Source organism: Neopelma chrysocephalum, unplaced genomic scaffold (genome assembly GCF_003984885.1).
Source record: "Neopelma chrysocephalum unplaced genomic scaffold, ASM398488v2 Primary Assembly neopelma1_61b, whole genome shotgun sequence".
NCBI lineage: Eukaryota > Metazoa > Chordata > Aves > Passeriformes > Pipridae > Neopelma > Neopelma chrysocephalum.
In genome coordinates, this window is record NW_020897717.1 from 4,267,604 (window position 1) to 4,281,200 (window position 13,597).

The 13,597-nt window shown below is 39.6% G+C and overlaps 1 protein-coding gene across 1 annotated transcript; it reads right to left on the bottom strand.

Annotated features, from left to right (window-relative positions):
- Nucleotides 1-7,618: 7,618 nt before the first annotated feature.
- CRIPT (CXXC repeat containing interactor of PDZ3 domain) lies at nt 7,619-13,596 on the bottom strand. Its single transcript, XM_027681978.1, has 5 exons — nt 13,481-13,596; nt 12,555-12,620; nt 12,096-12,150; nt 11,340-11,443; nt 7,619-10,049 (listed from the first exon to the last, which is right to left on the bottom strand). The coding sequence occupies exons 1-5, from the start codon at nt 13,494-13,496 to the stop codon at nt 9,985-9,987; spliced, it is 306 nt and encodes a 101-aa protein (XP_027537779.1). The 5' UTR covers nt 13,497-13,596; the 3' UTR covers nt 7,619-9,984.
- Nucleotide 13,597: the final 1 nt, after the last annotated feature.

A 13,597-nucleotide genomic window follows, 5' to 3' on the forward strand; every position in this document is an offset into this window, starting at 1 on the left:
GAAAGCTTGTACACAAAACACTTGCCATCATCTACAAGCAGAAAGAGATTGGCAAGAGGGTATTCTCTGTGAGAGATACTTAGTTGAGGAGTTGGCACTTCACCCTGAACTGAAATAGCTTCATGGGCATGCTGCAAATGTTTTCCTATTGCCCAGACTTCTCAGTGGGCAGGGACTTGGCAGGAAGATAAGGCCTGTATGAAGGGTAGATTCTGTGGTGTGCTAAGATCTATCTACCATGTGTACATATTTTACTGGCAGCTGCTGATGGACCTGCTGGTCATCTGCTATATTTGCCAGATTAGTTTTGTAAGCAAATCAAGGATACCTGTAACTTTCAGACTGGTGCCTCTTTCTGGGTAGAAAAAGAAGATTGCTCACAATAGAGGAACTCGCCTTTCTGTTGAAGGGCCTGAGGCTATCAAATAATGAGCATACTCCCTACACTTGAAAAAATGGTCCATATACCCCAAAGCCAAAAATAACATTTGCCAGTGACCTTACTATATTCCTACTCAAACCACAACAAATGCACTGTGATATTGGAGGTTGCTTTATGATTGTGAAAATAAGGCTGATAATGCATTGGAAATAGATCACACTGGTAAAGTAAGATCTTTTTGTTTTGGCTGACAGATACCTCACAGAAAAAGCACAGGTTTTCATATGCTTACTTTAGGAGATTGTAACAACATTTATAAACTACGTGTATTAAAATCAGTTGGTGCCGGTATAACTCTGGTTTCAAAAAGACTGGTCTGGAGGGGAGGAGCAAATGGGTTCAACCATAGCTGGACTGCAGAATGTGAGGCATGTATTTCACTAATTATGCTAATGGGACTGGGAACCTTCTTTGAATGCACTCCCAGAACTGAGAAACTTAACTACATATTCCCAAAGACACACAGGCATTACCCAAATTTCAGTAAGAGCTGGATGATCACACATCTTTGAGGACTCATACCCTTAAGCCTTGCTCTTGAGGATTCTGCCCCATTTCAAAGGATTCTAAGGGATACTTTCTGAAAGATGCCTTGATAAAAAAAAACCCAGGTCTCCTCAGACAGCCTATGAACAGCCAGAAGATACAAGATTGATGTAATCTGCTTCTCCACTGTCCTCTATCCTTTCTGGCTGGCAAAATTAGGGTGCAAGCTAAAACTCCCAGTGGGCATGGCAAGACAAACACGCCACAGTGCTTCAGAAACAGCTGCCCTTTGGAATTTATGGCCCACTAGGAAAACAGTGAGGCAATTATGTGCGCATATCTAAATGTCATTAGCAGAAATTTGTTTAAATGGACCTCAGTGAAATATGGATATATGGTTGTGGAGAGCCATTCTCCTTCAGAACTACCCCTTTCCTCCACACAAATGCTTCTACATCCTGAAATCAGGACTCTCTAATACATAGAAATGTTACAGGACCTCCTGCAGGATCCAAAGAAGAGGACAAACTTGTACTTATTTAGCCCTCAAAATATTTTTAATCCTTTTCCTTAACCTAAAGCAATTTTCTAAGACAAACTGGAAAAGTGTTGAATGATATACTGTATCATGCAATGATACACCATGCAATGTATATCAGTACTGCACTATCAGCCTGTTTCAATAAATTGAAAATGTTCAGTCATCAGTTCACACGCTGCCTCATTCCTCCAGTGAAGGCAATTTATTTATCACTAGCTAGAAATTCCAGCTCAGAAATCCCATTTGCCTCTTTTTGAAGGGAACACACAACCAACAAAGTAACATGATGCTGTTTCTTAAGATCTCTGGGACCAATCTCTTTCCAGATCCTTATGCATAGGGAAAAAATTAGCTGCTATTGTATCAGTATATACCCACTAGCAGCAAGCTGAATTTTTATTAAAGCTTTATTGGAAATAAACCTGCAGTAATGGTAAATCAGATAGTGATGTATATAAAAAATGCTACTTGTTCTGATATGTCACATTTTGTACCTTATTCATGCTGTGCAGTACCTTATTACACAGCTTGTAGTGAGCACCCACTCTCAATGAAATAAATTCATTGAGAATTAGGTCCCTAACTACCTTTAGATATTTGCACCTCTAAACCAAATAAGGAGCAATACTGGGAGAAAAAGATACTATTCTACATCAAGAAGAGTGACAAAATCTGACTGTTGATCTGAATTTGAATAAAAATTTTATCTTCTATAGATATTTGATTTTTTCCTATCAGATTATTGATTTATTTGAATACCTGCTTTTTCTTCTGTATTATTAGTTTGACCAGTTTTATAAATACAACATTTTTCACATGCAAATGTACTATTAGATACAGTTGCTCTTCAATGTACTGTAATTCTGTTGACCCATCTTCTTGAGAAAATGCCCTACAACAACCTAGATATACCTTAATATTTGGCATAATTGAGATAATATATCATAACCCATAGGTGTCCAAATAAGAACAAATTGAACTGTTTTATGTATGAAATATTCAATAAATATCAAATTTCCTGCCTAAGTTTAATCAATGCTGAAAGCTGACCATTATACAGAGAAAGTGTCTGGACAAATAAATCAGCTGTATAGCCCAAAGTATTAAGTACTGGTGATGAAACTTATAACATAACATAAAATATTATGGAAAACTGTTTGAATGGACCTTGAGGGGAAAAAAATCCCATAAGAAAACTATGCTCTATTTGTTTTTCAAACTAACTTCACTAAAGCAAAGTCTTGTGTCAAACTCCTGCCTTAGTCTGCACTGGTCATCCAGGTATCAAAAGTAGTGCACACACAAAAGACACAGAGACAAGCCATCTCCTAGCAATCTACAGTTTTTCTTACTGAGTTCTAACCCCAATCTGACACCAACCTCCTCAGAAGCCTTGGACAAATCAGCTGAGCGGTTCCTATTTATCTACCTTTTGTGGGATTGTAAGGGAAAGTTAATGCTTATCGAGTGCTCCATGAGAGAAGTGTGCACTTGTGCTCCACACAGTTTTACTGTTCCTAGTCCTACCATTTCCTCCCTCAATCCAAGCATTGATTTTTTTCATTACCAATATAAAGGCAGGAATAAAGCCAGAATATACGGCACTTTATGGTAGAGCAGTGTTTATAAAATTGCATTTCACAGCTTGCATGTGACAAGCACACTTGTCAAAACCTGGCTAACCTATATATTCACCTCCAAACAATCTTCATGACCTTGCCATGCATAGTCACATACTGGAAAGGATTTGAAATTTTTAATTATTTGCTGAAGTAAACTTAAAAATTGTCCATGGCCCCTAGCTGTTTCTGAAAAAAACCCAACCCAAACCAAATCAGCAAAATCTTCAGATATATTTTATAGAATAACAAAACATGGAGATTGCAAACTGGTTTATATCTGTAATATTTGCATGATCATTTGTTTTTAATTTAACTAACATAAATAATTTTTAAAGTTTTCTCCTTTATAATGAATGTATGTGACAGTCTTTAAAAACTGGCAGTTTTTTCCTTCATGTATCATAATACCCGATTGTCTATTTTTTCCTCAGTGCAACTATCAATGTTGCACTTACCCAAAGTTCCCCAGTAACATATGCTTGTATGTTAGGCAGGTGCAGAGAATTAATTATAAAAGGAAATCTGGATAAAACAGAAAAAAAGAAAGGGCGTGAATATTATCAGCAAAAACTTAAGAAATAAATTGCATTTGCTGTTCTCTACAGAGTTTTCCAAGAAGCTTCAAAGATTCACTTACACAGTTCACTACGTGTAATGTTTTAGAATCTGCCACAGACATTAAATTTGAATACTTTGACTCCTGAATTCTGCTGCCTTCACTAGCAGATACTTTTTTTCTTAGTTACCACCAGGATGGGTACATGGAGCTTCTCTGCCCAGAGTCTCCACTACAGCACTGCAGGATGCTACACAGAGGCAGTGCATGACGCCCCCCTTCAGGCTCTCTTCGAATTCAGGCTGACAACACTGTGTATACAAAATATGCCCGATATTTTAAAGATTTCTTTGAAACCCTCATAACAAACAAACCAAACCAAATCTGAAAATTGGTAGAATGACTGTTGCCTTATATCACTTTTGCTTACTTCCCATCCTTTAGGAAAACAATGCTTTTGGAAGCCATAAAATGAAAGCTATTCCTCACTGAAATGTCATGTCATCACATTTTCAAGAGCCCCCCATAGAAGGACAGAGATTTAAGACAACAGAGTAAAGTCTTTGCTTAATCCAATTAGCATTTAAATATTTTAATCAATAAAAGATGACAATTGGACTGGGCTAGATGCCAACTCCCTGAGAGCCATGCCTTTTGTCACACATATTTGCACTGCTGTGTTACTGAACAGTAGTAAACATACCAGAAGAGTGAATGTCCATGACACAATCTGGGAGCTGTATCAACTTAAAATCTTTACCTTCTATGGCAGCAAAAGGAGTAGCAGAAAATTAACAGCAAGTAATGATTTCCTGGACTGGGCTGATTATGATATAGTTAAAATGCATGTGATGAGACCCATTAGCCAGTAGAAAATGGCAACTGTGAGTTCTGTCTGTTTGCATGAGACCTGAAACAGTTAACAGTACTGGTATTTAATCATCATAACCATGATGAGGCAGGAAAAAAACCTCCTCAACATTTGTTTTCCCAATGGCACTTGGCAGATGAGCATATAGCAAGTGCATCTGCTGGAAGCGCTTACGCCTAATGAGTCACTAACATTGGTAAGTTCAGTTCACATCTTTTAGTGCAAAAGAGAGAAACAGAAAGGAAGGAGTAGTTTTCAGAAGTTTCCTACTAGAAAGCCAGTCTGAAAATGGCTGCTTAATTAGGTAGTTCTTGGCTCACCAATTCAGCAGTGCCTGAAAAATCTACTTGCTATTTTTCACAAATGAATGGCATCAAGGCAAAAAAAAAAAAAAGTGTCAGTAGTGTCTTTGTGAACCATGTAACAAAGTAATCTTTACTAGCAATACCCACATGGAGAATACTTCACTCAGATCTTTCTTCAGTTTCTTGGCAAGATTTCAAATTCTTCCAGGTTCCTTCAACACAGCTGTCCGGTTGCCCTTGAGTGGGCAAAGTAAGCACTCTTTGTCAACAGTGAACTCGCATTTTCTGCAGGCATTAGCCAGGCATGATGAATTCATGTATACCTCATGCAAGTTCTGCAAAGTGAACTATGTCCCCCATCCATAAAGGTTGATGAAAAATCAGTTTCTGATGAATTTCAGATGACAGCTTCCTCCATAAAAGCATGTTTGGAAGGAAGACAAAAGGTTCAAAACCAACTGGTCTTCACATGGGGCACATCTATAATCCTCACTAAAAGAAACATTTGGTTCTGTTATTTGTAAGGGCTGTCATCATGCCTGGTCAGATTGTCCAACCAATCCTGCTTACTGGGAAAGCAAAAATATTTTTGCTTAATAGCAACCTCTGCTGTGATGCAGGAATGTGTTCATTCTCTCGTGATATTCAGAGTGAATTTTCCTGCCACCAGTATTCCATTTTGCACCTGGCCACCTTTTTTTTCTAAACCAGTGATCTGGTAAGAAACCCCAAGCAAAAGAGATACGTTCATGACCCCATGCTGAGCCAGTGTTCACTGAGTAGCCAGTTCTAGGAAGCAACTGGTAGGTCAGTGCCTGGGCAGCAACATCCCAAAAACCACTCTTGGATTCTCCAATATCCAAGGCAAAGGACAGAAAGGGGCCCATCTTTAGGCCATATATACTTACAGGAGATCAGGAAGCCCAGTTTCAATCCAAGGAAAGCAATGACTTGTCTGAGAGGGTTTTAAAAGACTTTATTAGCTCCAGAATCTTATTCTCAGCACAGAGGCCCTATCATAAACTAAATTTTGTCATTCCAGATGTAAAGAGCCACAACTTGGGCTCTTGGTTTACTGTCTTTCAATGAATAATGAATCTCTCATGCTGGGGAATCTTTCTGTGTTTGGGAAACTTGCCGCTTTGTATTAGGAAAATAAAGCAATGTGGTTCATTGTACTACTTTGAGCAGCTGCTTAAGTGTTTTTTATTTTTTGCACATACCTCTTATGTCCACCAATAATACAAAGGCCTCAACCACTCTTGCCCACAATTATGATGGTGAGACTGGCAGAGGGTCCTGGCGTTAGCACCTCTGGGTGGAGCAATGCTCAGCTAGTACAGAACTGGAAGATTTGTGCAATCTCAGGCACTGCAGAGAGATGTGCTGATGATAGGAGCGATAACAGAACAAGCACGTAGGTGTAACAGACTTACAATTTGAAGCTTGTACATCTCTTGTTTTGCTAAATGCTTGTGGTGCAAGACTGGGCCATATTCAAGAAAAACAATGCAAAGAGGTTCAGTGACATCCCTGTATATATGACAAAGTCTTTCTTGCTATTCTTCTGATAATAAAGGAACAGAACAAACCTAACAGGAAAAAAACCCACCACATTTCTACAAGTAAACAAATAAAACAGTCCTAATGCTTTGGAACCATATTGCCAAATGCCTGTCCTTGGATGGTCCTGACTCCAGCTTCTGCAGCAGGAAGAACAAGATTAAAAAAAACAAAACGTAGGGAAGAATGTGAGAACACCCTGACACAAGAAGGACCCTTCAATAGTTCCTGTTCAATTTTCATCTGACTGGCTGCTACAGGCACAGCAACATTTATGTAGCTAATCTGTTCTTTTCTCTCAATAATCTGCACCAAAATATTGCTTATACTTAGCTCAGTAATAGCTCTGGCCAACGAATATGCAGGAACAGCAAGGACAGTTTAGGAATTCAGCAGTACTGAGGAAAATTCTAATCCTACTAAAGTTGGCAGCACAAATCTCTTATGTAACCTGTGATTTAGAGGACAGGCTGATCATCTGGGAATATTACTGTGTTTTTCTCAGTACATTAAACAAAACTGGCAATTTTCCATTACAAATTTTCTTTTGTTTTTCACTGCATAATATCTCAGGAAAGGCATCCCATGCTTACAAAACATTTTTAGTATCAACAATATGCTTTTATATGAGAATTCAATTATAAGGAGGGTGTATATAATTTTAAAAGCTACCTTTAAGTGCTTCTTTGCCAAGACTGCCTTGAACAGTGGTACATCTCAGAGGTTCAGGAGATGGCTTGTGATTTAAATTTAAAGCAATGAGACTCCAAAGCAATGCTTGGAAAATGAGTTTTTCTGAAAGTTGACTGTTACATCAGCATATTTTATAGATCTCAGGAACCGAAACTCTCACAAGGCTAAGAAGCTTTGAGGGCTACAGATGGAAGATCCTGAGCATGTACAAACCCCTAGAAAAACAAAACACTCTTTGTATCCACCATTAAAAAAAAAGCCCACCAAAACAAACCACATCCTCCTTTTACAACAAAAATACATTCTAACATGCAAAAGCAGCTGCCCAGTAACAGCATACAGATGCTTAAAAGTTTGATTCACAAAATAATTATAAACAAAGTATCATATTATTTAAATCCCTGTTGTTCTTAAATCAGTTACAAAATGAGGTAAGAGTTCATTCAGTACCAATATTTACAGAGTGCAATAAACATTCAATTCATACCATGTATTCAAGAGTTACAATGTCATGCTTTTGAAGTAGAGATACTGGCCAGTTTCAAGAAGACAAGAAAAGAAGTTTTATTCACAGAATAGCAAAAATCAGTCAATCTTACAGCACACACCCATAAAGGGTGAAGAATTCAGAGAATATTGGAGAATCTGCCACCTGAAATCGTCATACACTCCTTACAAGCACTTGCTGCAAAGCTTGAAGCCAATTATAGACATTTTCTTTTCCCCCATACAAAGGATGTGTCATAGAGATATACACTAATATTGGAATTCCTTGATGTGTTTGGAAACAAGTGGCCAGCACCAAGATATCACCAGCTAGCTAATCCATGTACCTCCATTCAATTGTTGCAATAAATGAAGCTTTTGAAGTGAAAAGCAGCAGCATTCCTCTCTTCTTTTGGAAAATTCAGCCAACTCCACTATCCTGACAAAGCTTCTTAGTAAATATAAAATGCTGAAAAGAATGACCCCTTTAGCAACTGCAGGAAGCTAACACATTTGGAAGAAATGTGGGTGACAAATGCTCAATAATGCATAATTAAGGGTGACAGGAAATGTCAAACACCCCCCTTTAGAGGGCTACTTACAGTGCAACTACAGGGTGGCTTAACTATATGCACAGTATTCTTCTTTTGGTCCCATAGAAAGAACAGCAATTTTTCAGTATCCAGTAGTCATGCAGCTTTCTCAGAAAAAATATGAGAACAAAAGAAAACCTAAAACATATTCACAGGGAAATTCCCGTTGATAGTTCTTCTGTTGAGAGTTGAAAGGAAATTGCAAAAGCACAAGACTGCCAAGAGAAGGTTGCTGGGAGGAGTAAACACTTAAATAGGTCTAGTTAAAACGGCACCATGAATTAAGGAGTACCGTTCTTTCCCCTTAAAATGCATGCAAAGTGAACATTTATTATGCTCCATAACAGAAATTGCTTTCTTGTGTAGAAACTAGGCAAAGGACAAGAGAACTGCAGAGTTGTATGCAGCCTCTCATGCTCAGACACGCTCACTTCAAGTCTTGTATCAAACCAGTGCTCAAGACAAGGCAGCCTGCTTTCAGCTTTCAAATTTGACACGTATTTAAGCAATTATATCATCAAATTCAAGAGCAAGTTTCAAACTAGGTATCTAAAAACCAGACCAAATTAGGAAATTATGAGACTGAGACACTTAGAAATTGATGCTCATTATTTTATTGCCTTGGGCCACCAGATGCCACACATAAAGCCTCCCTGGAGGCTAACGAGGGAATAGGTGATTAGCCTGTGCTGAGTTTGGCTGGGGTAGAGTTAGTTTTCTTTGCAGTGGCTGATATGGGGCTGTGTTTTGGATCTGTGCTGATCACAGGGTTGAAAACGTAAAGATGTTTCTGTTATTGCTGAGCAGGGCTCACACAGAGCCAAGGCCTTTCCTGCCTGCAAGGAGACTGGGGGTGCATGGAGGTTGGGAGGAGACACAGCTGGGCCAGCTGACCCCAGCTGACCAAAGGGATATTCCAGACCCCATGACATCATGCTCAGTATGTAAAGTGTGGGATGTTGGGAGTGATGGTGTTTAGTCTTCCCAAGTAACTGTTACATGTGATGGGGCCCTGGTCTCCTGGAGATGGCTGAACACCTGCGTACCCATGGGAAGTGGTGAATGAATTCCATTTTTTGCTTTGCTTGTGTGTGTGCCTTTTGCTTTCCCTATTAAACTGCCCTTTTCCCATGAGTTTTCTGGCTTTTATCCTTCCAACTCTCTCCTCAGTCCTGCTGGTGGGGGAGAGAGTGGCTCCATGGGCTTGGTTGCTGGCTGGAGCTAAACCACGACAATGACAAAGAAAGAACTGGCAGGGCAACTCAGTAGACTTCAGTAGTTAAACAGTTTGTGATATAACCAACTGTACTGTAGGCAGAAACAAAATTCAGGACAATTGCATTAAGATCTGAAGAGCAGGGACATAATACTTTGGGCTGAGAGTAGTTATAAAAACTTACAGGTATAGAACTGAATGAAGATATTTTAATGAGGTGATACAAGCTCATATTTTATACACCTATAAAATATAACTATGAAACAAGCAGAAGACTCGTGATAGGCCAAAAGAATAAAAGTGTTATTATCAAAAATCTCTCTTATGATGGTAACATAGTTTCAACCTATCCACTAGGATCTTCTCATTCCCTTTGAACTGTACCAGTTGCTGCAAACCATTAGCTTTCAATATCAGTTAACATTAATGCTAAAACAAGAATCAAATATTATGTACATTCTTAGGCAAACAATCAGGCTGTCTTTACCTCTCATCTCATTCCAAATAACTGCATTAACTTCCAAAAAGCAATATTCACAAATTATTTTAGGGAAGAGTTACTGTACAAGGACACAGAAGTTAAAGTTCAAAAAAAGACTACTCAACACAATTAGACTGAAGTTTGCTTGTAGTTCTTCGTATCCAAGACCTTCTTGCCACACATTGAGCAGATGCCTATAAGCATATGAAAGGTGTGTAAATTATTTTAAAATCATTAAAATCATTCTTCAAAAACATATATGCTATGTTTTTGTAAAGATTATTTTTTAAAAAATTGTTCAAATGAGCTCTTATTGACATTCTGTGCGTTTTCTCAACAGATGCTGCAAAATTAGAAGTAATATTATGACTTCTAATACATATTAGTAGTTGCAGCATATGTGTAATACTGCCACTCAAGAAAATAAGCTCTATTTTGAGAGCATTATGATTCACAACACTGCCCGAAGCCTCTGTAATTTGCTGGAATTCTGGAAGAGAGCCAGGAAAGGCTCACATCCAGCAAAAAGGTAAAATTGGTGTATTGTTAATCCTTTTAAGTCCTGTAGCCAAACCAAGGCCTGAGATGGACAGAAAGTAGCAGGGTTAAGAAAATACAGAAATTTACTTTTTTCTCTTTGTTTTTTATTCCCCAGGTATTCTACTTTTTAAACTAGCTTACTGCTTTACCAAGATTAAAAGTTGGTTGTTCTGTGGGGGCTTTTTTGGGGGGGTGGATGAGTGTGGAGTGTTTCATTTTTGGTTTAGGGGTAGTTTTTGTTTGGGTTTTCGGTTTGGGATTTGTTTGTTGTTTTGTTTTGGGTTTTTTTTTTGAGAACACTATTTAGAGTTTTAGATTCAGTTATTATAAAAAGGGGAGAGGGGAACAGAAAAGGGACTGCAACAATCAAATGAGTTTTACAAAATCTAATTTTTTTTAACCTGAGAAAAATCAAACTTGCTAGATGACAGTTTCCTATGCAACTGCCAAGATTAAGCTTAGAGTTATTCTTCAAATCAACTGGTTCTGATACCAGAAACATTTTAGAAGAGCCAGAATCACAGAATTACACAGGCTGAAAGGAATCTCCAGCAGTCTTTAGTCCTGCCCCACTCAAAACACAGCCAGTTTGGATGAGGTTGGCTCAAGTCATCCTCTGAATACCTCCTTGTAGAGATTCCACAACCTCTGGTGGTGCCTGTTGGTACAGTATTTGATCACTCTCACACTGAAAAATTGCTTTCCTTGTATGTAATTAGGATTTTCCATATTCTAACCTGTGTACATTGTTTTTCATTCTGTTACTGTGCACCTCAGAAGAGTCTTTGTGTTCTCTGTGCCTTCCTATTAGTAGTCAAAGACAGCAATTAAATCTGATAATCTCATTTTAGCCTTCTGTTTGTAGGGCAAAACAAATTCAAGTGTTCCCCTTCCTACCTAGTTTCTAACCAAACTGGGGTATTTTGGTACTCAGTGAAACTCACCCTTTTTATAGGCACATCCTTGACAATAGTGAGACCCTGGCTGATGGACAGAACTCTTACAGATCCGACATATTGCAAACTTGTTCTTTCCATAAGGATCAAACCTGGGAAAAAAAAGAAAGGTATTTTATTTATATACCTTGAAATTAAGTATTTCTTCTGCCTCATCCTAAAAAGTTTATGCCAGAGGATACAGTCAGAAACTCCAGCAAAACCTTTAATTTTGAAAAGGGTTATACAAGGATTAATTCTAATAGGCTGCACAGAGTATGCAGAAAAGCTCCCACTTTCCCTACTAAGAGAAATTTCTTGCATTACAGACAAAAACTTGAAAAAGCAGAACTAAAAATGTGTATTTTTTATTAAAATACTACATGACTTTGCACTTAAACACCTTCCAGCAGCATCTTGCTCCTTTGCACAACAGGAAGTCCCTTGGACCCTAAGGAAATGCTCAAGAGATTATACCAGCAATCTAGCACAGAAAATAAGCCTTCCCAGCTTCTCTCTTATAAAAGCATCAAACTCTAGCAATTCCAGTGAGAACTGCAGTAAAATACTTGTCCACACTCTATGACTGAGCAGAAAGCCCTCATGAAATATGTACTGACATATTTTTACCAACTAATAAAATATCATAATCCCCACAACTGTGGGTTTTTTAAGCGTGTTTTGGACAAGTTTTGAGTAGTTGCCCAGATGTGCAGTTAGTTTGTTAACGGATGTTCTTAGCCAAAATCAGTATTAAATACTAACCTTGCCTTCTTTGAGGTCAATGCCTTGTTTTCATTTAATTTGCGGCCACCGCTTTCTACAGAAAGAACAAAACCATAAACGAATTCATTTCCCAGTTCTAAGCATACTTTAAAGAAGCTTAGTTTACAGCTTTTACACTTAAGCAAAACAAGTCACAGAGATAAAACAAACAGCATAGCACTAGGGGGCAAGACAAGGGAACACTTTATACTCTGTTTAAATACTCTGTTTATTGCCATTCCATACAGAAAAAAAACCCCAAACAGACAAATTCAATACTGAAGAGTTTCGGGTAATAAATTCCCAATGCATTGAATCAGCATGGGAGGGAAACTATGTGAGTTAAGATTTAATCTGATTAGTAATGTAACATTTTAGTCTTAATATGATAAGATAGCTCAGGTGCCTGACTGGCTTTATAATACCTCAAAAACAAGTGTTAAACCTCCCCGGGGTTACCTGTAGTGTTTCTTGCACCATCTTTCCATGTGTCGGGAGTGATCACCGTACCAAGCTTCTTCTCGCCTATGCAAGGAGATATCACAAAGCAAAAAAAAAATTCAGAATCATAGAATCAATTGGGCTGGAAAAGACTTCTGAGATCATTGAGTCCAACCTATGACCTAATACCACTCTGTCAACCAGACCATGGCACTATGTGTCATGTCCTGTCTTCCCTAAAACACCTCCAGTGACAGTGACTCCATCACATTCTAGGCGGCCCATTCCAATGTCTAATCACCTTTCCTGTGAAGATATTCTTTCTAACATCCAACCTAAACCTCTCCTGGAGCAGATTAATATTATGTCCTCTTATCCTGTTACTAGTTGCCTGGCAGAAAAGGCTGACCCCCACCTGGCTACACCCTCCTTTCAGGTAGTTGCGGAGAGTGATGAGGTCTCCCCTGAGCCTCCTTTTCCCCAGGCTAAAAAACCCCAGCTCCCTCAGCCGCTCCTCTTAGCACTTGTGCTCCAGACCCTTCACCACCTTCGTGGCTCTTTTTTGGACCCACTCCAGCGCCTCAATATCCTTCCTGAACTGAGGGGCCCAGAACTGGACACAGTACTCGAGGTGCGGCCTCACCAGTGCCGAGTACAGACGGACGATCACTTCCCTGGTCCTGCTGGCCACACTATTCCTGATACAGACCAGGATCATTTAAACTATGCTGCGCTAATACGTGCCACAGGTACTGCCCATGGAATGACAGCTCACACAGGGCCCTTCCCGGAACCGCCGCCGCCGCCCAGAGTCCGCCCCGAACAACCCGGGACCCGCAGCTGCCGCTCCGCTCGGGGACCGGCCGGGACCCCCGCAGGAAAGGCAAGGCAAGGCAAGACAGGGCAGGGCAGGACCCCCCACACCCCCCGTCCCCCGCACTCACACTTCTCGCACACCATGTCTGCCCCACCACAACAAGTCGCCGCTTCCGACACCGCCCCGGATCTGGCGTCGGGTCCCGCCGCCTTCCGCTGCCGGGCGGCCGCGGGCGCTCCCGGTC

Excerpts from the sequence above, each read along its gene's own strand:
- CRIPT (XM_027681978.1), bottom strand. Across the intron at positions 12,151-12,554 it reads TGGTGCAAGAAACACTACAG|AAAGCGGTGGCCGCAAATTA; the intron begins GTAACCCCGGGG and ends TTCTTTCTGTAG. Across the intron at positions 10,050-11,339 it reads AGGATGTGCCTATAAAAAGG|GCATCTGCTCAATGTGTGGC; the intron begins GTGAGTTTCACT and ends ATATGCTTATAG.